The 24,386-nt window shown below is 40.1% G+C and overlaps 1 protein-coding gene and 1 long non-coding RNA gene across 12 annotated transcripts in view; one reads left to right on the top strand and one right to left on the bottom strand.

Annotated features, from left to right (window-relative positions):
* The window catches only part of ZFP1 (ZFP1 zinc finger protein), a 66,556-nt gene extending 46,885 nt beyond the window's left edge, over positions 1-19,671 (top strand). For 3 of the 11 annotated variants that reach the window (XM_032611878.1, XM_032611879.1, XM_032611877.1), the window contains 2 exons: positions 14,668-14,794; positions 16,420-19,669. In XM_032611878.1, coding sequence (XP_032467769.1) covers positions 14,668-14,794; positions 16,420-17,501 — 1,209 coding nt within the window. In that variant the 3' untranslated portion in view covers positions 17,502-19,669. Of the gene's footprint in view, positions 1-14,517 lie in introns of those variants that run through there. The other 8 variants (XR_004346781.1, XM_032611884.1, XM_032611885.1 and 5 more) reach the window with 8 other exon arrangements.
* On the bottom strand, positions 18,055-20,628 carry LOC116743468. The gene is made up of 3 exons (XR_004346782.1): positions 20,507-20,628; positions 19,885-20,000; positions 18,055-18,169 (listed from the first exon to the last, which is right to left on the bottom strand). It is a non-coding gene; the product is annotated as an uncharacterized LOC116743468 (long non-coding RNA).
* Between the last annotated feature and the right edge of the window lie 3,758 nt (positions 20,629-24,386).

Genomic DNA, 24,386 nt, shown 5'->3' on the forward strand with positions numbered 1-24,386 from the left:
TTTTTTTAGATTTTACATGTGTGATATATATTTTTCTTTCTCTGACTTACTTCACTTAGTATGATAATCTCTGGATCCATCTATGTTGCTTCAAAGGGCATTATTTCATTATTTTTTATGGCTGAGTAATATTCCTCTGTGTGTGTGTGTGTGTGTGTGTGTGTGTGTGTGTGTGTGTACCACGTCTTCTTTATCAGTTCCTTTGTTGATGGATACTTAGGTTGCTTCCATGTCTTGGCTATTGTAAATAGTGCTGCAGTGAACATTGGGGTGCATGTATCTTTTTGAAGTACGCTTTTCTTTGGATATATGCCAAGGAGTGGGATTGCTGGGTCATGTGGTAGCTCTATTTTTAGTTTTTTAAGGAACCTCTGTGCTGTTCTCCATAGTGGCAGTACCAATTTAAAATTCCCACCAGCAGTGTAGGAGGGTTCTCTTTTCTCCACATACTCTCCAGCATTTGTTGTTTGTAGACTTTTTGATGATGGCCATTCTCACTGTTCTGAGGTGATACTTTGTTGTAGATTTGATTTGCATTTCTTTAATAATTAGCAATGTTGAGCATTTTTTCATGTGCTTTTCGGCATTTTATATGTCTTCTTTGGAAAAATCTCTGTTTAGCTCTTGTGCAAAAGCTTTTAACTTTAATTAGGTCCCATTTGTTTATTGTTGTTTTATTTTCATTCCTCTAGGCAGTGGATCAAAAAAGATACTGCTGCCATTTATATCAGAGTGTTCTGCCTGTTTTCCTCCAAGAGTTTTATGGTATCTGACCTCACATTTAGCTCTTCAATCCGTTTTGAGTTTGTTTTTGTGTATGGTGTTAGAGAATGTTCTAATGTCATTCTTTTACGTGTAGCTGTCCAGTTTTCCCAGCACCATTTATTGAAGGGACTGTCTTTTCTCCTTTGTATGTTTTTGCCTCCTTTGTCGTAGATTAATCGACCATAGGTGCATGGGTTTATCTCTGGGTTTTGTATCCTGTTGCACTGATCTATTATTTCTGTTTTTGTACCAGTACCATACTGGTTTGATTACTGTAGCTTTGTAGTATAGTCTGAAGTCAGGGAGCCTGATTCCTCCAGCTCTGTTTTCCTTTCTCCGGATTGTTTTGGCTATTCTGGGTCTTTTTTTTTTTGTGTGTGGTACACGGGCCTCTCACTGTTGTGGCCTCTCCCATTGCGGAGCACAGGCTCCGGAGGCACAGGCTCAGTGGCCATGGCTCACGGGCCCAGCCGCTCCGCGGCATGTGGGATCTTCCCAGACCGGGGCACAAACCCGTGTACCCTGCATTGGAAGGCGGACTCTCAACCACTGCGCCACCAGGGAAGCCCTATTCTGGGTCTTTTTGTGTTTCCATACAAATTAAAAAAATTTTTTTCCTACTTCTGTGAAAAAATGCCATTGGTCATTTGATAAGGATTGTGTTGAATCTGTAGATTGCTTTAGGTAGTATGGTCATTTTGACAGTATTGATTCTTCCACTCCAAGACCATCGTATATCTCTCCATATGTGTCATCTTTGATTTCTTTCATCAGTATCTTACAGTTTTCTCAATACAGGTCTTTTGCCTCCTTAGGTAGGTTTATTCCTAGGTATTTTATTCTTTTTGATGAGATGGTAAATGGAATTGTTTCCTTAATTTCTCTCTGTGATCTTTCGTTTTTAGTGTATAGGAGTGCAGTAGATTTCTGTGTATCAATTTTGTATCCTGCAACTTTACCAGAGTCATTGATGAGCTCTAGTAGTTTTCTGGTAGCATTTTTAGGATTTTCTAAGTATAGTATCATGTCATCTGCAAACAGTGACAGTTTTACTTCTTGTTTTCCAATGTGGATTCCTTTTATTTCTTTTTATTCTCCTATTTCTGGGACTAGGACTTCCAAAACTATGTTGAATAATAGTGGCGAGAGTGGACATCCTTGTCTTGTTCCTGATCTTAGAGGAAATGCTTTCAGTTTTTCACCATTGAGAATGATGTTAGCTGTGGGTGTGTTGTATATGGCCTTTATTATGTTGAGGTAGGTTCCCTCTATGCCCATTTTCTGGAGAAATTTTTATCATAAATGGGTGTTGAATTTTGCCAAAAACTTTTTCTGCATCTATTTTTTTTTTCAGTTTGCTTTTTGTTTGGTTTTTTTTAATGTGGACCATTTTTAAAGTCTTCATTGAATTTGTTACAACATTGCTTCTGTTTTTTATGTTTTTTGTTTGTTTTGTGGCCACAAAGCATGTAGGATCTTAGCTCCCCAACCAGGGATTGAACCTGCACCCCCTGCATTGGAAGGCAAAGTCTTAACCTCTAGACCACCAGGGAAGTCCCTTTTTCTGCATCTATTGAGATAATGTGGTTTTTATTCTTCAAGTTGTTAATGTGGCATATTCTTCAGGTTGTTAATTCAGTGGTTTGCAGATATTGAAAAATCCTTGCATCCCTGGGATAAATCCCATGTGATCATGATCCTTTTAATGTATTGTTGGATTTGGTTTGCTACTGTTTTGTTGAATTTTTGCATCTATGTTCATGAGTGATACTGGCCTGTAGTTTTCTTCTTTTTGTGGTATCTTTGTCTGGTTTTGGTATCAGGGTGATGGTGGCCTTGTAGAATGAGCTTGGGAGTGTTCCTTCCTCTGCAATTTTTTGGAAGAGTTTCAGAAGGATAGATGTTAACTCTTAATGCTTGATAGAATTTGCCTGTGCAGCCATCTGGTTCTGAACTCTTGTTTATTGGAATCTTTTTAATCACACTTTCAATTTCAGTACTTGTGATTGGTCTGTTCATGTTTTGTATTTCTTCCTGGTTCAGTCTTGAAGGTTGTACCTTTCTAAGAGTTTGTCCATTTCTTCTAGGTTGTCCATTTTATTGGCGTATAGTTGCTTGCAATAGTCTCTTATGAGCCTTTGTATTTTTGTGGCGTCTGTTGTAACTTTTTCATTTCTAATTTTACTGATTTGAGCACTCTCCCTTTTTTTTCTTGATGAATCTGGCTAAAGGTTTATCAATTTTGTTTACCTTTTCAGAGAAACAGCTTTTAGTTTCATTGATCTTTTCTTTAATTTTCTTTGTCTCTATTGCATTTATTTTGCTCTGATCTTTATGACTTCTTTCCTTCTGCTAATTCTGTGTTTTGTTTGTTGTTTTTTCTCTACTTGCTTTAGGTGTAAGGTTAGGTTGTTTTTGTGAGATTTCTCTTGTTTCTTGAGGTGAGAATGCTTTGCTATAAACTTCCTTCTTAGAACTGCTTTTGTTTTGTCCCATAGGTTTTGGATTGTCATGCTTTTGTCTTAATTTGTCTCTGGGTTTTTCTTGATTTCCTCTTTGATTTCTTCAGTGATCCATTTGTTGTTTAGTAGCATATTGTTTAGCCTCCACGTGTTTGTGTTTTTTACAGTTTTTTTCTTGTAGTTGATTTCTAATCTTATAGTGTTGTGTTCAGAAAAGATATTTGATAAGATTTCAATTTTCTTAAATTTACTGAGGCTCGCTTTGCCTCCAGCATGTGATCTATCCTGGAGAATGTTCCACAAGTACTTGAGAAGAAAGTGTATTCTGCTACTTTGGGATGGAATGCTCTATAAATATCAATAAGTCCATGTGGTCTAATGTGTCATTTAAGGTCTGTGTTTCCTTATGGATTTTGTCTGGATGATCTGTCCATTGATGTAAGTGGGGTGTTTAAGTTCTTCACTATTACTGTGTTACTGTCGATTTCTCCTTTTATGGCTGTTAGTAATTTGCTGTATATATTGAGGTGCTTCTAGGTTGGATGCATATGTGTTTGCAATTGTTATATCTTCTTTTTGGATTGATCTCTTGATCATTATGTACGTCCTTTGTCTCTTGTAACATTCTTTATTTTAAAGTCTAGTTTGTCTGATATAAGTATTGCTACTCCAGCTTTCTTTTGATTTCCATTTGCATGGAATACCTTTTTTGCATCCCCCTCACTTACAGTCTGTATGTGTCTCTGCATCTGAAGTGGGTCTCTTGTAGACAGCATATATACGTGTCTTGTTTTTGTAGCTATTCAGCCAGTCTGTGTCTTTTGGTTGGAGTGTTTAATTCATTTAAATTTAAGATAATTACTGATATGTATGTCCTTATTGCCTTTTTGTTGTTTTGGGGTTGTTTTCTTAGGTCTTTTTTCTTCTCTTCCTCTTTTGTGCTCTTCTCTTGTGATTTGGTGACTATTTTTAGTGTTGTGTTTGGATTCTTTTTTGTGTGTATATCTATTGTAGATTTTTGGTTTGTGGGTACAAAAGATTTTGATGTATCAGTCTATATGTATACAAAATTGTTTTTAAGTTGCTGATCTTTTAATTTCAAGTATATTCCCAATACGCTACATTTATACTCCTCTTCTAACTGTTGCTGGTTTTGATAGCATATTTTTGTGTGGATGATTTCCTACTTTTATGTTTGCCTTTACTGGTGAGCTTTGCCATTTGTAATTTTCTGGTTTCTAGGTGTGGGTTTTTCTTTCCCGCCTAGAGAAGTTCCTTTAGCATTTGTTGTGAAGACCTTTTGGTGGTGCTGAATTCTCTTAGCTTTTGCCTGCTGTAAAGCTTTCAATTTCTCCATTGAATCTGAATGAGATCCTTACTGGGTATAGTATTTCTGGTTGTAGGTTTTTCCCTTTCATCACTTTAAATGTATCATGCCACTCCCTTCTGGGCTGCAGAGTTTCAGCTGGAAAATCAGCTGATAACTTTATGGGGATTCCCTTGTATGTAATTTGTTACTTTTCCCTTGTTGCTTTTAATATTTTCTCTTTGCCTTCAATTTTTGCCAGTTCGATTAGTATGTGTCTTGGCATGTTCCTCCTTGGGTTTATCCTGCCTGGGACTCTCTGTGCTTCCTAGACTTGGGTGAATGCTTCCTCTCCCATGTAAGGGAAGTTTTCAGCTATTATTTCAAATACTTTCTAGGCCCTTTCTCTCCTCTCCTTCTGGAACCCCTATAATGTGAATGTTGGTGCAGTTAATGTTGTCCCTAGATGTGTCTTAAACTGTTGTCAGTTTTTTTTCATTTTTTTCTTTATTGTGTTCCATGACAGTGATTTCCACCATTCTGTCTTCCAGGTTACTTATCTGTTCTTCTGCCTCATTTATTCTGCTATTGATTCCTTCTAGTGTGTTTTTCATTTCTCTTATTGTATTGTTCATCTCTGTTTTTTAAATTTTCTAGCTTTTTGTTAAGCATATCTTGTATCTTTTCAGTCTGTGTCTCAATTCTCTTTCCCATATCTTGGATCATCTTTACTATCATTACCCTGAATTCTTTTTCAGGTAGATTGCCTGTCTCCACTTCACTTAGTTGTTCTTTTTTATCTTGTTCCTTCTTCTGGACCATATTTCTCTGCCATCTTGTTTTCTTTAACTTTCTATTTTTGCATTGCACAGCCTGCAGGATTATAGCTCCTCTTGTTTCTGATGTCTGCCCCCTGGTGGATGAGGCTGGTCTAAGAGGCTTGTGCAAGCTTCCTGTTGGGAGGGTCTGGTGCCTTCCCACTGGTGGGTGGGGCTGGGTCTTATCTGTCTGGTGGGAAGGGGCATGTCTATAGGCGGCTGTGGGTTTAGAAAACTTTAAGCAGCCTGACTGCTGATGGATGGGGCTGTGTTCCCACCCTGTTGGTTGGTTGTCCTGTGGTGTCCCAGCACTGGAGCCTTTGGGCTGTCTGGTGGGGCCAGGTCTTGGTGTCAAAATGTTGGCCTCCAAGACAGCTCACGCCAATGAATACTCCTCAGTTTCTCCACCCCAGTGTCCTTGTCCTTGCAGTGAGCCACAGCTGCCCCCCACCTCCCCAGGAGACTCTCCAAGACCAGCAAGTAGGTCTCTGAGGCTCTTATGAAGTCACTGCTTTTTCCCCAGGTCCTGGTGTGCACACGAAACCTTGTGTGTGCCCTCCAAGAGTGATATTTCTGCTTCCCCCAGTCCTGTGGATTTCCAGCAATCAAGCCCCACTGGCCTTCAAAACCAGATGCTCTCAGGGCTCCTCCTCCCAATCCAGACCCCCAGACCGGGGACCCTGTCATGGGACTCAGAACTCTCACTCCTGTGGGAGAATCTTTGTGAATATATTTTCCAATTTGTGGGTCACCCACCTGGCAGCTATGGGATTTGATTGTATCAGGAATGCACCCCCCCCTACTGTCTCACTGCAGCTTCTTTGTCTTTGGAAGTAGAATATCTTTTTTGGTAGGTTCCAGTCCTTTTTTGTCAGTGGTTGTTCAGCAGTTAGTTGTGATTTTGGTGTTTCCGTGAAAGGAGGTGAGGTCAGGTCCTTCTACTCCACCATCTTGTCCAGGCATCCCTGCCTCTAGAGTCACAGGCTGTATATCTACCTTTTTATGATTAGCATTTTCATGGTATATCTTTTCCATTTTTTTTTGCTTCAACCTATTTGTGTTCTTATATTTATAGTGTGTTTCTTACCTCTAAGTAACATATAGTTGGGTCATAGTTTTTATCCAGCCTGACCGTCTTTTAATTGACTTATTATTTTGTCTGTAATTAAGTTCATTATACAGTTGGATTTAAGTCTGTCATCTTGCTGTTTGTTTTTCATCTGTCCTATATGTGTCTTTTTTCCTTTGTGTGTTTCTTTTTTTAAGAAAATGGTTTCTCTAGGGATTACAGTTTCTATACTGTAATAATCACCTCAAATTAGGATTATACCACCTCACTACAATCCAAGAGCAGAAATCAGTATACTGCAGTGAATTCTTAAAGCTTTTGTTTATCTGTGTATGCCTTTATTTTGAAAAGTATTTTCCCTGGGCATAGAATTCTAGGGTTAATTTTTGTTTCAGTACTTTAAACATGAATTCCATTTCTGTCTCACATGTGTGGTTTCCATTAAGAAATAATTCTTCATTTTTATTGTTCTTCCCTAAAGGAAGTGCGTCTTTTTTTTTCTTCTTTCTTTTGGCCACGCTGTGCAGCATGCAGGATGTTAGTTCCCTGGCCAGGGATCGAACCTGCACCCCCCTGCAGTGGAAGCACAGAGTCTTAACCACTGGACTGCCAGGGAAGTCCCCCTCTGGCTTCTTTTAAGATACTCTTTCTCAGACACTCAGCAGTTTGAATGTGATGTATTTAGGTATAATTTTCTTTGTATTTATCCTGCTTGGGCTTTACTGAGTTTCTTAGATTTGTGGTCATTGCCTTTTATCAAATTTGGAATATTCTCAGCTATTATTTCTTCAAATATTGTTTCTGTCCCATTGTTTTTTCCTCTTCTTCTGGGACTACACATTATCCTTTTTTGTTTTTCCTTTTAGCATTTTAAGGAATGGTGCATTAGACTTTTTTGGCCATGCTTCACATCTTGTTAATGCTTTGTCTTTCCCCCCATTTTTTTCTCTTCTGCTTCAGTTTGAATATCTTCTATTTACCTGTCTTCAAATTCACAATTCTTATCTTCTGCTGGGTCTAGTCTACTCTTAAGACTATACAATGAGTTTTTAATTTCAGTTAAAAACTACATTTTGCAGTGCTACAGTGTCCATTTGCTTTCTTTTTGTAGATCCCAGTTTTTTGTTGAAATATTTCCATATTTTCACTGCATTATCTTTTTTCTATATTAACATATTACTGTACAGTTAATCTGAACTCTTTTTATGCTAACTCTAATACATGAATTACCACTGTGTCTGTTCTTGACTATTTCTTGGTTTTTTGTCTTTTAATTGCTTTTTGATTTTTTTGCATGTCTAGTAATTTTTGTGTGTTGGACATGTTGTATGGTGCATAATTCCCTCTAAAGAATGTAAAGTTTTATTCTGCCAATAACTTAACTATCTGGTGGAACAAAACTGCTATACTCTGCTAGTTCTCCTGGAGGCTTGCCTTCCACCTGCACATGTTAGGAGCCAGCCAAAGATCTGAGGTGAATTTTTTTTTTTTTTTTGTGGTACGCGGGCCTCTCGTTGTGGCCTCTTCCCGTTGCAGAGCACAGGCTCCAGGTACGCAGGCTCTGCGGCCATGGCTCACAGGCCCAGCCGCTCCGCGGCATGTGGGATCTTCCCGGACCGGGGCACGAACCCGTATCCCCTGCATCGGCAGGCGGACTCTCAACCGCTGCGCCACCAGGGAAGCCCTGAGGTGAATTTTTATGCAGAATTTTAGAGCCCCTTCTCTATGGCTTCCTATCTCCATTACTCTGCCCCCAAATCCCAGTTGTTTTGCAGACCCAAATCCAATTTTTATTTATTCCATGTAGCAATACTGTCACTTTCTGCTTAATATCTATTTCTCTGTGCCATAGTCTAGAAAATATCTTTAGGGACATTTTGCTGGATATAAAACTCAAGACTGATCATTTTTGCCTTTCAGCACTTTTATCATTGGTGTGAATGTTTAGTTCCCTTCATGCTCACCCATCTTTTCAATAATTGTAGCCCTGCAGTGGTTGCTTTCCAGTACCTGCAAACTCTTTTATTTATTTGCCCAGCTTTTGTTGTTTTCTTCTTTCAGAATTTTGAAGTCATTGCTTTTTGGTGTTGTATTTCAACAAGTACAAAGTCCTATTTATCAGAATGTGGCCTGTTCAGTTCTCTCCTGAAACTTACAGGCTTTTCTCCTTTTTCCCAGGGTTCTAAATTTTTCTGATTTCTCTTCCTGTTTGCCTAGTAATTCATAAAATATTTTTATTTTTCTTTCTTTTTATTATTTTTTATTTTTTCTTACCATTTTCTTTGGGTTGAGCTCCAAGGAAGTTTGTCACTTACCTATGTTTGGTTTGATTCTGTTAAGTATGAAAATGCACAGAAATACAGATAAAAGCATATTAGGTTGAGCTATATGAAATTGCCATTTTTGTATGTCCAAATAGTTGAATGTCATCACTTGCAATACAGTTCAGTCTAATAACTATCAACCAGTTACACCATCCAGTAGTCAATATTTATCATCTTGGCTTATTTGCCTCCACACATAATATGTTTTTTCCTGTTTGTTACACCATACATGAATTCTGTCACTTACTCTCTCTCACTGTATCATGGTTCTGCCCTCCTAGCATGCTGTCACTGCTGGTATTTGGTCACCTCATTCAATGCTAAAATCTTTTTGACTATTAAAGCCAGTCTCCTCACTTTAGAGGTAGCCAGTTCTCTTTTCTGATATTTTTATATTCATTAAGTAGAATTTGAGGATCATGGTATATACATATTTCTAGAATTTTGTTTTAACTAATTAGTGATGTTCCTGGGCTAGCCGTTACAATGCCTTTTATTTTCAAGCTTTGTGTTATTTAAGTTTGTCTCTTATAAAAAGTATGTTTTGGTTTTTGTTGTTTTTAAACTTCTCTGAAGGTCTTAATCTTTTATGAAATGTTTTCAAATCTCAGTGTCCCTAGATCAAGTTTTATTGGAACACAGCCATGTCCATTTGTTTACATATTGTCTGTGCCTGCTTTCGTGGTAAAACAGCCAACTTGATTAGTTGTAGTTGAGGCTACATACTGTCTACAAAACCTAAAATATTTACTAATTGGCCCTGTATAGAAAATATTTACCAACTCACATTCTAGTATTATGAGCGCTTTGAGGGTATTCTGTTACTTTCTGGCTTCCAGTGTTTGTATTGAAACAACAGAAAACAATGTATTTTTTTCTTCTGAGATTGTTAGTTTTTTTATGATGTGCCTAAATGTGGTTTTCTTTATATTTATTCCTGGGGTTAGAGGTATTCTATAGTCTGATGTGAGCTCTTCCAGAAAGTTCTCAGCCATTATCTCTTCAAATATGTTTCTGTTGCATCTTGCTTCTCTTACTGGGGCTCCAGTTGCAAGTATATTAGACCTTTACTTTGTGCCACGTACCTCTTAGGCATTTTGATGTGTTTTCCATCCTTTGTTCTTTTTCTATTTCAGTCTGGATATTTCTCACTGACCTATCATCAGGTTTACTAATCATCTCTTCAGTTGAATCTAACCTGCTGTTAAATCCAATTATATATATTTTCTAAGATTTTTTTTTTTCTACTCAGTTTTACGGCTGTGCTGTTCCTTTCTTTTGTGAAAGGTTATTTAGCCCATGACTTATGCCTCTGTGATGATGAGTCACATTGTGCCTCTACTTACATTGTACTGACGATGTAGTGATGATTTTACTTATACTTACTCCATGAATAGAGTGACCATATCCTGGATGCTGAAGAGCTAAATTACCACTAATAAGACCAATACCAAAATGCAAATAAATTGTCAAGAACAAGTTCAGCCAGAATTGATCTGGGAATCAGTTGTATTCCCAATTGTTGTTATTGTTTGTAATGTAGATTACAAACAATAAAAAGCATTTTTAATGACGAGACAAGCATACTAGGGCATGCATGACATCTCAGGAAAATAAGCCACATTCTAGGATTTACCAGGTATTACCACATTTTCTTGCATAATCTGAGTACAGTTCAGATGCTCTATTATTTTAGCTAGCTACTTAGGATGTTGCTATAGGAATTGTGTGGCATGGCTCTTCAGGAAGCAAGAAAATAGAGGGAGAAAAATTTGAATACTGAGCACCATTCAGTTAGCATTGTTTTTTGTTTTTTATAAATTTATTTATTTATTTTTGGCTGTGTTGGGTCTTTGTTGCTACACGCAGGCTTTCTCTAGTTGCGGTGAGCAGGGGCTCCTCTTTGTTGTGGTGCGCAGGCTTCTCATTGCGGTGGCTTCTCTTGTTGCAGAGCATAGGCTCTAGGCACGTGGGCTTCAGTAGTTGTGACACGCGGGCTCAGTATTTGTGGCTCACGGGCTCTAGAGCGCAGGCTCAGTAGTTATGGTACTCAGGCTTAGTTGCTCCACAACATGTGGGATCTTCCCGGACCAGGGCTCAAACCCGTGTCCCCTGCACTGGCAGGCGGATTCTTAACCACTGCGCCAACAGGGAAGTCCCCGATTAGAATTCTTTTTGTTTTATTTTATTTTATTTGAGTCCCTAACTTGTACTCATGTATTTTGTGCTAACAGAAATACAGAGATACAATTTCTGGTCTAAAAAATCATAACATCTAATGGGGAGAGTAAAAGAAATAGGGCACATTTTTTTAAAAAGGAAAGAAAGAAGAAAGCAGAGTGAAATATATGCCACAAGAGACATACAAATAAAGTACTCCAGGTTTAAAAGAGAGTAGGGACTCAAATTATGGAAGATCACATCTAAGTGATCTGTGATGTGACCTAAGTGGGAGGATCTGTGCATAGAGAGGGGAGTCAGGGGAGAGAGGGATGGAAGAGGAATTTGAATGGTGTTGAATGCTAGGCAGTCATAGTTTATTTCAAGACATAATGGATGATGTTTCTAATCAAGGTAATTGTATGAGTAGAGCTATACTTTAGAAAAATCACGTTAGCTTTATAATGTGGAGTAGATGAGAATGAGAGGAGACAGGAAATAAGAGTTAGGAAGCTTTTGTAATAGCTGGGGTGGCAGTGGAAAGAGGAAGCAAAGATAAGACTTGAGGGGTTCTATAGCTTGCCTATAAGGGTGAAGAGTGGTCTTGGGTCTTGTGTCCTTAGTACTTAATTTAGTCCCTGGGAAATTTCCTAGTGTTCCTATTTTTAAAGCTATAATTTCAGAAGTGATCTGAAAGTGGGAATAAATATTTACTACTGGGAAAATCTTGACTCCATGATTGTTGACCTCAATATCATTGATCTCAGGCATAGATGACCCACCACTGGCATTCTCTGCTCCCATGCCATGTGGCTAAAGATTCCTATAAGATGTCATAAAATAATACTATTGGGTTACCTGAAAATTTGTGCAATATAACTAGGTCATTTGTAGTGCTCAGACCTTTATCTCATTTTTTTCTTACTTTCTGTGACTTTCCCTGAGGCTACGAGTTATGAGTGGGAGATGGTGGGAAGTCACTGGGGTATGCATTTTAAAGATGGTGACAAGCGTAATGTAGATTTTGGAGGTATTTGGAAAAAGGAGCGGTTAAGGAACTGGAGGTCATAACTGAAGAGGACAGTTACATGGATTCAGTAGACAGGGAATGTTAATAGGTTAAAGAGGATTCTTGTACTCAGAATTAAATTCGTAGGTGAAGATTTTAGACGTTTAACAGTTTGAAATGTCGAGGTCTGCTCTGGGTGTCAAATACACTAAATACACCTCTACTCGTGGCCATAGGATTTGTGCTCCGAACACCAAATTGATTCCACATCAAAACTGCATCTGTCATTGACAAAAGTAATTCTTTGAGGACAGTCATGTTTGACATCCCTTTTAGTCCTATACTATCAGAATTGTGTTTTATCTCTAATTTTTGGAGGTTTTTTGTTTGTATAGAGTATGGAAAACAGCATTGTGAGAAAAAATACATAATATTTTCATACTTGATGGTAGGGTCATTTCTAAATCATTGTAACTTGAGCCAAAATGATGTGCCACAGGTTTATTAACCCTTGTTGGTCTGGCAGCGATGCAAAAGTTCTTATTATACTTATCCTGTGGCCAAGTGAATGTAGATGATTTTTGAAAGTTACCAAATGGTCTTCTGTTTTTTTCCTTATAACTCTTCTTGGTTTTTATTACAGTCTTGGTTTTCTAGCTCATGACTCTTCATATTTATATGCTTCAGCATGTCTTTTGTTCCATGTGGATTGTTTACTGTAGTGAAAAGTGTCATATATACATTCAGACCAAGAAACAAAAATTAGCCAGCATTCTTGAAACTCTTGTGAAATCTTCCCTCTGTAGCTGGAATTAGTTCCTTTTCATTGCTTTATAGTACTGATTGTTTTAATGTACCACGAGAAATTAATCTATTGATGAATGTTTGTTTTTCCAGTTTAGGGCTCTTACGTAAACTGCTGCTGTGGATATTTTTTTTATTAAAAGTAATAGACTTAACTTTTAACTATTTTTTATTGAGGTATAATTGACATAACATTTTTAGTTTCAGTTGTACGTTATTTGATATTTGTGTGTACTGTGAAGTGATCACCACAATAAGTCTAGTTAACATCCATCATCACCAGTTATAATTTTTTTTATGATAAGAACTTTCAAGATGTTAGCAACTTTCAAATCTGCAATACAGTATTATTAACTACAGTCCTCATACTGTACATTACACGACTGACTTTGTAACTGAAAGTTTGTACCTTATGGCCCCTTTCATGCATTTCTCCTACCTCCACTCTCTAGCCTCTGGCAACCACCAATCTGTTCTCTGTATCTATGTGCTTGTTTTTCTTTTTTTTAGATTCTACATAGATTGAGATCATATGGTTTTTGTCTTTCTCCGTCTGACTTATTTCATATAGCATAATTCCCTCAAGGTCCATCCATGTTGTTGCAAATAGCAAGACTCCCTTCTTTTTTATGGCTGAATATTCCATCCGTGGATACTTAGGTTGTTTCCATATGTGACTTCTGTAAATAATGCTGAAATGAACATGAGGATAGCCATCCTTTAGTATCCTAGGGGCGTTGGTTCCAGGGCCCCCCATGGATACCAAAATATGCAGATACTCAAGTCCCTTACATAAAAGGCATAGTATTTGCATATAACCCATATACATCCTCCCTTATACTTTAAATTATCTCTAGATTACTTAAAGTACCTAGTACAATATAAGTGATGTGTAAATAGTTGTAACTGTCTTTTTTTATAATAGCCTTTCTTACAGGTGTGGTGATATTATTTCACTGTGGTTTTGATTTGTATTTCCCTAGTAATTAGTGATTTTGAACACCTCCTGTACCTGTTGGCCATTTGTATGTCTTCTTAGGAAAAATGTCTATTTATCTCCTCTGCCTTTTTTTTTTTTTTTTTTTTTTGCAGTACACGGGCCTCTCACTGTTGTGGCCTTTCCCATTGCGGAGCACAGGCTCCAGACGCGCAGGCTCGGCCATGGCTCACGGGCCCAGCCGCTCCGCGGCATGTGGGATCTTCCCAGCCCGGGGCACGAACCCCTGTCCCCTGCATCGGCAGGCGGACTCTCAACCACTGCGCCACCAGGGAAGCCCTCCTCTGCCCATTTTTTAATTGGATTGGGTTTTTTTTTTCTTTGCTATATATTAACCCCTTAGCAGATACATGATTTGCAAATATTTTCTCCCATTTGGTAGGTTTTGCCTTTTCATTGTGTTGTTTCCTTTGCTGTGCAAAAGCTTTTTAGTTTGATGTAGTCTCACTTGTTTGTTTTTGCTTTTCTACCCTTTTTATGGCTTGGATATGGTAGAGCGATCTTTATTTATGCCTGATATTTTATCTTATAATTGGAATTTCATCTTCTGCCTTTAAATATTCAAAGCTTTAATTAACTCTTTAATATTGTCTAGTTTGAGACCACAAAAATAATACCTATATGAGCATCACCACTAACTGGTAACATTAAATACTGCATAATAATGTTTATGTAACTGTCTTCATATGTACATTTTCAGAGGAGAAACAATGTTTTAGTAATCTTAAATACCTGCTTAATATGACAGCACCAGAGATATAGGGGAATCTGAATAAATGCTTTAACTATTTATAAAAATATTTTTTGGAGACATGACAAAACAGTTGGTATCACATGTAAGTTTTTTTAAATGAATGGTTCTTTTACAACATGGTAAGAGTAAGTTTTCATATGTCCTTCCTGCATCACCAAATGCTGATCATTTCAGAATGAATAGCAATATGCCATTTCAGGGATCAGTGTCATTTACGGATGTGACTGTGGACTTCACCCAGGAGGAATGGGAGCAACTGGACCCCTCCCAGAGGATCCTCTACATGGACGTGATGCTGGAGAATTACAGCAACTTACTATCAGTGGGTAAGGACAGCTTTCAGGTGTAGTTCGTAGTTCAATGTTGCCCAGTAGTGTTTAGGTCCTTTCTCAGTTACCAACAATTATAAGATTCTGAATTGCTAAATGGTTTTGGTGTCAAGCTTCATGTATTTAAGCTGAGAGAGAGTGCAGACTCTGAAGTTCTACCTTCTTTATTTTCAGGCTTTCTGAAGTCCAAGCAGTTAGGAGCTGTGTTCCATTATCAAGTTCTCTGATATTATCAAACCAGATTTTCATGTTGGATCAGTGAGAAGAGTTATGGATACCAGAGTTAGAATTTCCAGTTCACAACTTTCTAGGGAAGATGTGGAAGGTCGGAAGGAGAATCAGATAGAAGCCAGTGGAAGTAATATCCTAGAGATTATGAATGGGTTGGTATCTTTGAAATATTTTTTAGGAATCTATTTTTCAATTCCCTAAACCTTTAGAGGTAGCTGAGAACAGATGACTTGTGCACCTCATATCCTGAGTCATACCTCCAGATATCAGTCTCTTGCTGCTTAACGTTTTTCCTGTTTAATTTCTATAGCTATTCACCTCTCACACTCAAGCCTTGATTCTTGCCTAACATGTTTTAAACCTTTGTTCTGTGATTAGTTCCTCTTTCATTAGTATTCTCACTTAGCCTGAATGGTGACTTCTATATTTTAGGTCATGGGAATTGGTTTAGTAGCCTCAAGGAAAATACAGACTTTTCAGTACAAGAGTGACACAAATGGCAGCAGGATCACAAGAGTCAGGAATAAGCAGTAATACAGAGATCAGAGTAAAGTTCTTAAAGCATAGCTTGAGGCCGGGTAAATTTGATCCTTAAGATTCCTTCAAATAAAAGCAGGGACGAGAATGGTTTGAGGAAGAAATTAAACACATGAAAAGGAGAAATACAGGATACAGTGATGGAAACACTTTCTCTCTCCAACAACTTCGATAGAAAAAGTAGTGCAACCCGCAGTAGCAGTGAGCAATTCTGTCAAAAATATCTTAGATCCATTTTATATTTCCTACAGAATTATGAATTTCTGGATTTTGCCTTCCACTTGGAAAAGTCCTACTTGGGAGATTTGGAGCTCTGCATAGGGTTCTCTCTGCAAACCTGTGAGAAAGGTTGCCTTTAGGACGTTATTGGTGCAGATGAAAGGAGGAGAGAAAAGGGGAAGGAGCCTCGAGCATGTAGGTGAGGTGGCCATCCGACCACAGTAATTCAGAGTCTCAGTGTTGGCTGCTCAACTTAGATCTGCCTGGGTTTTTTCCCTTAACATCTCCTTATTTTCTTGGTCTGTACCAACTGGTGTCCTTGAGGACACCAAATAGCCTTTGTCTCTGGAATCGCCAGCCTTCTTACATCATTTGTTTTTATTTATTTCCCTTCACCCACTTTTAAGGCCGTTTTGTAATCTGGCAGTGCTATTTGTGCCCATTTTGCCACAGGCTTTGTCTTTTTCTTTCAGAGTTTAAGAGCTAGGAGCACTTGGAACTGGGGACTTTTTTATACTGGAAGACTGGGTCCCAAACTAAAGAGGTAGCCCTACAATGGAACATTTGTGGAGTCTTCACATTCCATAACATTGTGGTGAAAGGGTTGACAGAGTATTTCATGTGCTCTTTCCTAGAGGTATGGAAAGCTGATGACCAGATGGAGAGGGACCACAGAAACCCAGATGAGCAGGCAAGGCCATTTATAATCTTTAAGAACCAAACCCCAATTGAAGAAAGAGATAATCTCTTTGGAAAAACATTTAATCTTAGCACAGACTTTGTTTCTTTAAGACAAGTACCCTATAAGTATGACTTATATGAAAAAACTTTGAGATATAATTCAGACTTACTTACTAGCGATAGAAGCTATATAAGAAAGAAAGACGACGACTGTAATGGATTTGGAAAAGCACTCCTCTATCTGAAGCAAGAGAAAACCCATACTGGAGTGGAATACTCCGAATATAATAGAAGTGGGAAAGCCTTCAGCCCTAAAGAAGGCATTTTTAAACACCAGAAAATCAGAACTTTGGTGCAACCTTTTATCTGTAATTATTGTGACAAGGCATTCTCATTTAAATCACTCCTTATTAGTCATAAGAGAATACATACTGGAGAAAAACCTTATGAATGTAACGTGTGTAAGAAAACCTTCTCCCATAAGGCAAACCTCATTAAACATCAGAGAATTCATACTGGGGAGAAACCCTTTGAATGTCTTGAATGTGGAAAAGCTTTCACCCACCAGTCAAACCTCATTGTACACCAGCGAGCACATATGGAGAAGAAGCCCTACGAATGCAGTGAATGTGGCAAGACCTTTGCCCAGAAATTTGAACTTACTACACACCAGAGGATTCATACTGGAGAACGACCCTATGAGTGTAATGAATGCGCCAAAACCTTCTTCAAGAAATCAAACCTCATTATACACCAGAAAATTCACACAGGGGAGAAACGCTATGAGTGCAGTGAATGTGGAAAATCCTTTATCCAGAACTCACAACTCATTATACATATGAGAACTCATACCGGAGAAAAACCCTATGAATGTACTGAATGCGGCAAAACATTCAGCCAGAGGTCAACTCTTAGATTACATTTGCGAATCCACACAGGAGAGAAACCATATGAATGTTCTGAATGTGGGAAGGCCTTCAGCAGGAAGTCCCGACTCAGTGTCCATCAGAGGGTTCATACCGGGGATAAACCCTGAGACTGCAGCCAGGTTGTACTGTGAGAACCCTTCCAATAGGGAGAAACCTTGCAGAGGTGCTGAAGGAACATGGGAACTCATACTGAGATACAATCTGTCAACCCAAAGTGTGTAAAAATGAGGTCCCCTAAGAACAATATTGTACTGATAGTTAGGTATATGATACCCAACTAAAGAATACATATCAGAATATATCCAATTGTAAATAGACGTACTTGGCTGTATTACAGTGAGTTTTTTAAAATCTTGAATAATTCATTCAATAATGAAATATTCTGGGCAGCAGGCAGCATAAAGGAGCTAGAGACAGTACCCTAGGAGTTCAGTGGTTATGTGCGAGAATATGCCACCAAAAAAAACCCTGTATTTTAGATCTGCACATGTGAATTTAACAGACACTAAGAGTTTGGAATTCTTGTCTTGATAATCAAATTAGGACACATCAAACATGATTTTCCATACTGAACATGTGTTTTTCAGTACCTTTACAATCCTGTCTGCATTCCAAATGAAACACATAACAGATTTCCATAGCATGTAGCATATGTTTTCTCCTCCTCCTTGCTGGCATATATAAGTTGGTATGACCATTGTTATTGAGCTGCCTCTTCAGTCAACAGAAGACAATGTTGTTGAAGTTTTAACCTTTTGGGTTTGCTGAAGATTTCCTAGAAGTATTATTGACATAAATATGCAAGTGTGAGATAATTAAGAGAGACTGAAGAGAGTGAAAGGCAGCAGATGTGGGTTCTATCACTCAGTGTGCACCACGGAATAAATGGGCTGTGTAAAGAATAGCCACACCCATCATGCTCTTGTTATTTTCCACTGGGATATTTACATACAAATGCAAATGCATGTCTTACCAAAATATTGTATAACCCAGAAACTACATGTATTTTTGGGTGTTCCGCTATTTCTCTTAATATTTTATAAATTGTCTTGCAAAAAATAGGATGCATATGTAGTTCAAGTGTTACGTTTCAGAGACTTTAGAGGAAAAATAATTTAAGAAACTGTCAATAAATGTTTTATATTGCTTTTTAAATTTTCCATGTGCTTAGTCCACTTTAGAAATAAATTTTTCCAGAATTCTGTTTAAAGGAGGCATTTCTTCCATGAATTTCACTATCATCAACCAAAAGCATTCCCTTTGGAACCTGACTTAGTGTAAGTTACAACTTTGCTTCAAAGGCTCACAAACACTTCATAAATTAGACTTTAGTGATCTCCCCATATATTATTAACCTTAAAAAAATTCTTATTTTTGCATAACTCAGAGATTCCATTTTAGGCTTGATTTCAAATTCACCAGTTCCTGTCCTTATCCATCACAAATCATGCATTAGAATTGTAAATGGCCACTGTAACTGGCCTTTTTTTCTTTTGTTTTTGAAGATTATTGATGTGCTATGACTGTATATGAATGTGAATGATTTTTCTGAACAAATTTATCAGAATATCCGTAGTTCAGCAAGTCTTTGTCTTTCTAAATTGTCATCTTATCTATAGTAATGGCAAGGAAGCAAGGGAAGAGGTTAACTTCCTACACTGCTGTTAGAAATACAAATTGTGACAACCTCCTTGGAAATAATTGACTGTCTTCTAACGTTAAGAACACACATGCAGTTGGCTCTTGAACAGCACCAGTTTAATATGCGCAGGTCTGCTTATACACGGATTGTTTTCAGTAAATGCTGCAGTCCTACACAATCCGTGGTTGGTTGAATCTGTAGATGCAGAACCTTGGATACGGAGGACTGACTTTATACTTGGGTTTTCGACTACACTGAAGATCCGTGCCGTTAACCCCTATGTTATTCAAGGGCCAACTGTACTCTTCAACCCAGCAGACTCACTTCTGGGAATCCATCACTAAGAAAAAAAATAACGTGCCAGTACCTAAGACTATGTGTTTATCAATGTATATTGTATTTTTTGGTAAGGACAAAAAAGGAAACAATGTGAATGACCATCAGTAAGGGAATGATTGAATAAACTGTGGTAAAGATATACCACAGCTGGACAGTATTCCATAGGAAAGAGCGTTTAGGGGCAAATGCCACCAAGACAGATGGGGGGAGGGGGGAGAGAAAAAGTGTGTGTGCGTGCCTGTGTGTGTGTGTGTGTGTGTACACCAAATTTTGTAAAATAAAAATCTAAAAATGTTGTGTTTATGTGTATTTGTATACGATTTTATGGGCCTGGAGAATAGAATTCTCCAAAGTCAAAAATATAATTAACATTAATTTCAATGGAAAATTTTTCATGCATTCCTTAGTCTCTAACATTTGTTTATTCTGGAATACCAACATAACCCATTTAAGTGGACACAGTTAACTAACATGAGTTAACATAGCATGACATAAAGCAGTTCCCTTACTCTGTACGGTGGCCGGCTGCTGTGTTCTGCTCCAGCTTTCATGGCTGTGTTGTAGTCTTGAGCCTGGGTTCTCAACTAAAACACATATTTGACATTCCTTGTTGACATGATGGAACCTTTAATACAAAAAAAAAAAAAACTAGTAAACACCATTGTAAAGCAATTATACCCCAATAAAGATGTTAAAAAAAACACATAATTTTGACAGAAGCATAGAAATAAAAAAAAAAGACTAGTAAAGACAGAAAAACCAATGAAAAACATGCAGGGAATGCCAAGGTTATCATTACTCTAAATTAGCAAATAACAAATGCTTTGAGAAATTTCAGCATAAACACCTTTACAATTAAACAAATGACCATAGGGGTGACTGTCCTTTCATGAGCTGTTTGCTCCCAAGGCCTTAGAAATCCAGATCAGAACTCATAATTTTTTTTTTAAAGTGCCTTGTAATCCTCATATACAGAAGTGGTCTTAGAGGAGGAGACTCCTGAAGATGAGTTCTTATAGCCTGGACATATGACTTAATTTCATCAACCTTACAGCAAGCTAGAAGGCAAGTTGTCATTTCACTGGTGAGGTGCAGGCCAAGAGGCGGGACGGTTTGTACAACAAATTCTACCTGTCCAAAACCCATGCTCACTGTACTTGACCCCGTGACGTCTTCACGCCACTTTTTTTTTTTTTGGCTGTGTTGGGTCTTCGTTGCTGCACATGGGCTTTCTCTAGTTGCTGCGAGCGGGGGCTACTCTTGCGGTGTACGGGCTTCTCGTTGCAGTGGCTTCTCTTGTTGCGGAGCATGGGCTCTAGGTGCGCAGGCTCAGTGGTTGTGGCTCACAGGCTTAGTTGCTCCGCAGCATGTGGGATCTTCCCGGCCCAGGGCTTGAATCCATGTCCCCTGCATTGACAGGTGGATTCTTAACCACTGCGCCACCAGGGAAGTCCCCACTCCACTGATTTTAATTAGACATTTTCTTTCCATTTCCATAGATATCTTTTTCATAACTAGAGTGCTTAAGTATTTTAACTTTTCCACATTGTTTTATGCTCTATAAATCTAAAGTTGGGAACATCTTGGTATAAAGCCAGTGTGGCTAAATGGAATTGGTGTCACTCTACTGTTGTTAAGTCTCAGGACTAGTCAAATGGGGCATAAGGTGACAGCACCATAGGCAGGAGGCACAAAGCTCGCAAAGACGTGGAAATGTGAGACACTGGGTCCTCCTCAGGAGGTGGGGGCTCTGTGGGGTGCTGCTGGAGGTTTAGTCCCAGCCACCCCTGCTGTCTCCCCTGTCACATTCACTACTCTCGCCCACAGTCCATCTTCATCTCTTCAGCTGAGTGACCTACATAGAGCCCTGTGCCATCCCCAGGCCGTGTGTGGCTCACCCCCTTACCTGATTGTCACAGCAAATCCTGCTGGCCAAAGTACAGTGGACTCCTGGGACCTGGTCTCCACTCGACAGTCTCGTGACTTCATCCGGTCTGCTCTCTGGTGTCTGGAGAAGGAAGCTCCCATAGCTCATCCTGCTGATCACAGTCAGGGAACCATGGCTGGGATCCCTCTGCTTTATTTTCCAGACCTCAGCTGGATGTTAGTGACCGTCTTCTCCTCAGGTCTTAGCTCTCCTCCTGCCCCCACAGAGAGGCTGCCCTTCTGCCTCAGACACGCACATTGAATCATTTCATGTGTGACCCATGTTTTCGTAATGTAGAACCCACCTTCCTCGGTAGTATAAGGACTGTCAGAATGTTAAACAAAATGCAACTAACAAGCCAAAACATATAAAAATGTTAGGGACTCGTGTGAAAGAACCCAGAGATGGGTACTGAAGAACCTAAGGGAGCATAAAACCCCATGAGACATCGTGGCAGCAGATGAGGAGACACTCATTCATTCCAAAAAGACACTGTAAGCACCAACAAGGGAGCAGGCACTGTGGGCTCCTGGGGCTATGCTGGTGAACAAGATTATGCTGTGACAGAGGGCTCCAGCCCTTGGGGCATTTACATATGAGCAGCGCATCCCAGGAGCAGACAGACAACCCAGGCAGAGGATAGGTTCCCTGAAGCTGGAAATGCAGGTATGGGCTGGGCCTGTCCCTGTGAGAAAAATGAGAAGCCATAGTAGGGTCTTAAATAAGAAGTAGCATCATCTGCTTTTTAAAAAGTAAATGAGCTTGATACTAACTGGGAGGAGAATTTGGGTAGAGCTGCCCAGAAGCAGAAACCCCCTCTCAGGAAGAGAAGCCTAAGAGATGGCGTTCTGCCAATTCATAGCTCCCATCTGACTGCTTTCAACAAAACTCCTTCAGAGAGTAAGCAGTGTTTCCTCCTGTTACTGACCGTTGGCAATTAGTGAGAAACCATCTTGCAAGGATCCAGGTTCACTTCCTTCCGCCTTCCTAGATCTGTTCCTAGTGTCTTCTGGTGTTTTCCCTATTCCTCCTGCCTCCAGCCTATCCAGACCCCTGAGGATTACCTCTGCCCACCTCAGAACTGTGGAATTCCATGCCCTGAAAAACATTTACAGTAGTTCATGCAGGTTGTTCGGGGGTGGAGCTGACATTAGCACTTTTCCTTTGTCTGGTTGATGCTGAATGTGGGAGGAGGAAGTTATTCTGTGTCCCTGCAGGTCGCTGAGGCCATTACTGAAAGTGAGAAAACTTGGGGCAGCAGGTGGGGCTTGATACCTCTTAGGGAGATGAAGAGACACCAGGGCTGAGCAGAGACTGCCCCCTGAGATACGGGGAGTCCTGTCACGCGGGAAGTATGCACTTGAAGATGGCAGGAGGCCTGTGGGAATGTGGCCTCAAGATTACTTTGCTCAGAGCAACAGACGGTGTAATGTTGAAAACAAGCCAGGCTTTGTCTGTGATGAGGACCTACGGGCGGGCCTGGCTCTGATCAGCTGATTTGGCTCTTCTGGGTACAAGAGCAGCCTGAAGGGTAGGCACCGGACGGCTGAGCCTGAGTCAGGAAGAGGCAGCTGCGGGTTGCCCTGCTGAGACAAAAACTGTCATCGACAGAGCAGGCCACCTAGAGGAGCAGGTGGAAGAACGTGACCTCAAGGGGGTCAAGCTGGTGGGGATGTCAGTATGGCTCCCCTGTGGCCTCAGGAGGTCAAACAACAGCAATAGCAGCTGCTACCGGACCAGTAGTAGTAGTGGTAATAATAGTGAGACAAGCTGGGACCTGGGACCCTTGGCTGCAGTGCTTGCACCTGGACAAACGTCTCCTGGAGCAACAATACAAAGAAATGATCAGGGACTAAAAACCCTGTGCTCGCACAGTTGGGGCAAATCATGGACAACAAGATACAAAAAGACAAAACCAAACCCAACCCAGCTGCCACTTCTGAAGAGCTGGGAGCAAAAACAGGGTGTCGGGAGCAAAAGCAGGGTCCTGTGCATGCCCCGTGCACTCACCACCACCAGAGCGGGGGGCAGACCAGCTAAGCCACCCCTCCAGTGTGAGCCCTGGACACACCCCTACCCTCACCTCATATAAGGAACCAGCTCGCCCCCCCCTTTATGGAGCGAGATGGGGAACCTGTTACTTGTTTCGCTCCCTCCTGCTGCGGCAGGGGCCCCAGTAAAGCCTTGCCTGAATTTCTTGTCTGGCCCCTATGGATTGGGGAAGGCCAAGAACCCTGTTCTGTATCAGACTTAGTGGCACCCAACGTGGGGCACTTGTCCCACGTTGTTCCAGGGAGAGGATCTGGGCACCTCCAGGACCACCGAATGCAGCTTCCCTGTGGGTGGCAAGTGGCCACCTGAACCTCTTGTGTCAGCATCACCACATTTGCTAAGTCTGCCTTCCTGGCCCCTGGGGGCCTCAGTGCCCTCATTCAGGCAACGCTTTCCCCTCCCCTTTGTCCCTTTCCCTCTCCTGAAATCTCTCTACTTCTCCTTTCTCCGTCCTCTCCTACTTCTGTCCTGTGGTTCCGAGAGTGGATGTTGGGCAGCTACAGCATCACTCCTCCCAGCTTCTGAGACCTGCTCCCTCTGGCCGGCAGTGGCTCACCTTGATGGGTGACAGGCAGAGGTGGGAGAGGCTCGCCTCACACCGTGCCGACACTGGTCCAGCAGGCTCTTCTTGATGGGAGATATATGAACGATAGAGGTTCAAACCTCATATTGTGTACTGGCTGGAAGTCCTATCGTCCCAGTATTCCCACCTTTATTACTGTCTCTTTCTCTTTTTCAGTCTTTTCTGTTCCTCCTCCCTTTACTTCTCCATTGATCCTTATACCCGCACTCCCGTCCCCTTTATCCTGAAAACTTCTTGTTTGTGTCTTTAAGTTTTTGTCATTGGTGTCTTTGTTTCATGTAGTTTTGTCTGTCCAGCTGCTCCTGCAAGTCTCTGCTGAAATTGTGGGCACGATGGAGCATTTAAGCCTTAAAATACAAATACAGCCCACATTACCTGAGACTCCAGCCTTGGGTTACTTGGTGGGATTTTAAAGAGCAAAAAAGAAAAGAGAGGCGCTTGCATTTCTC

Source organism: Phocoena sinus, chromosome 19, assembly GCF_008692025.1.
Source record: "Phocoena sinus isolate mPhoSin1 chromosome 19, mPhoSin1.pri, whole genome shotgun sequence".
In the NCBI taxonomy this organism is placed as follows: Eukaryota; Metazoa; Chordata; class Mammalia; order Artiodactyla; family Phocoenidae; genus Phocoena; species Phocoena sinus.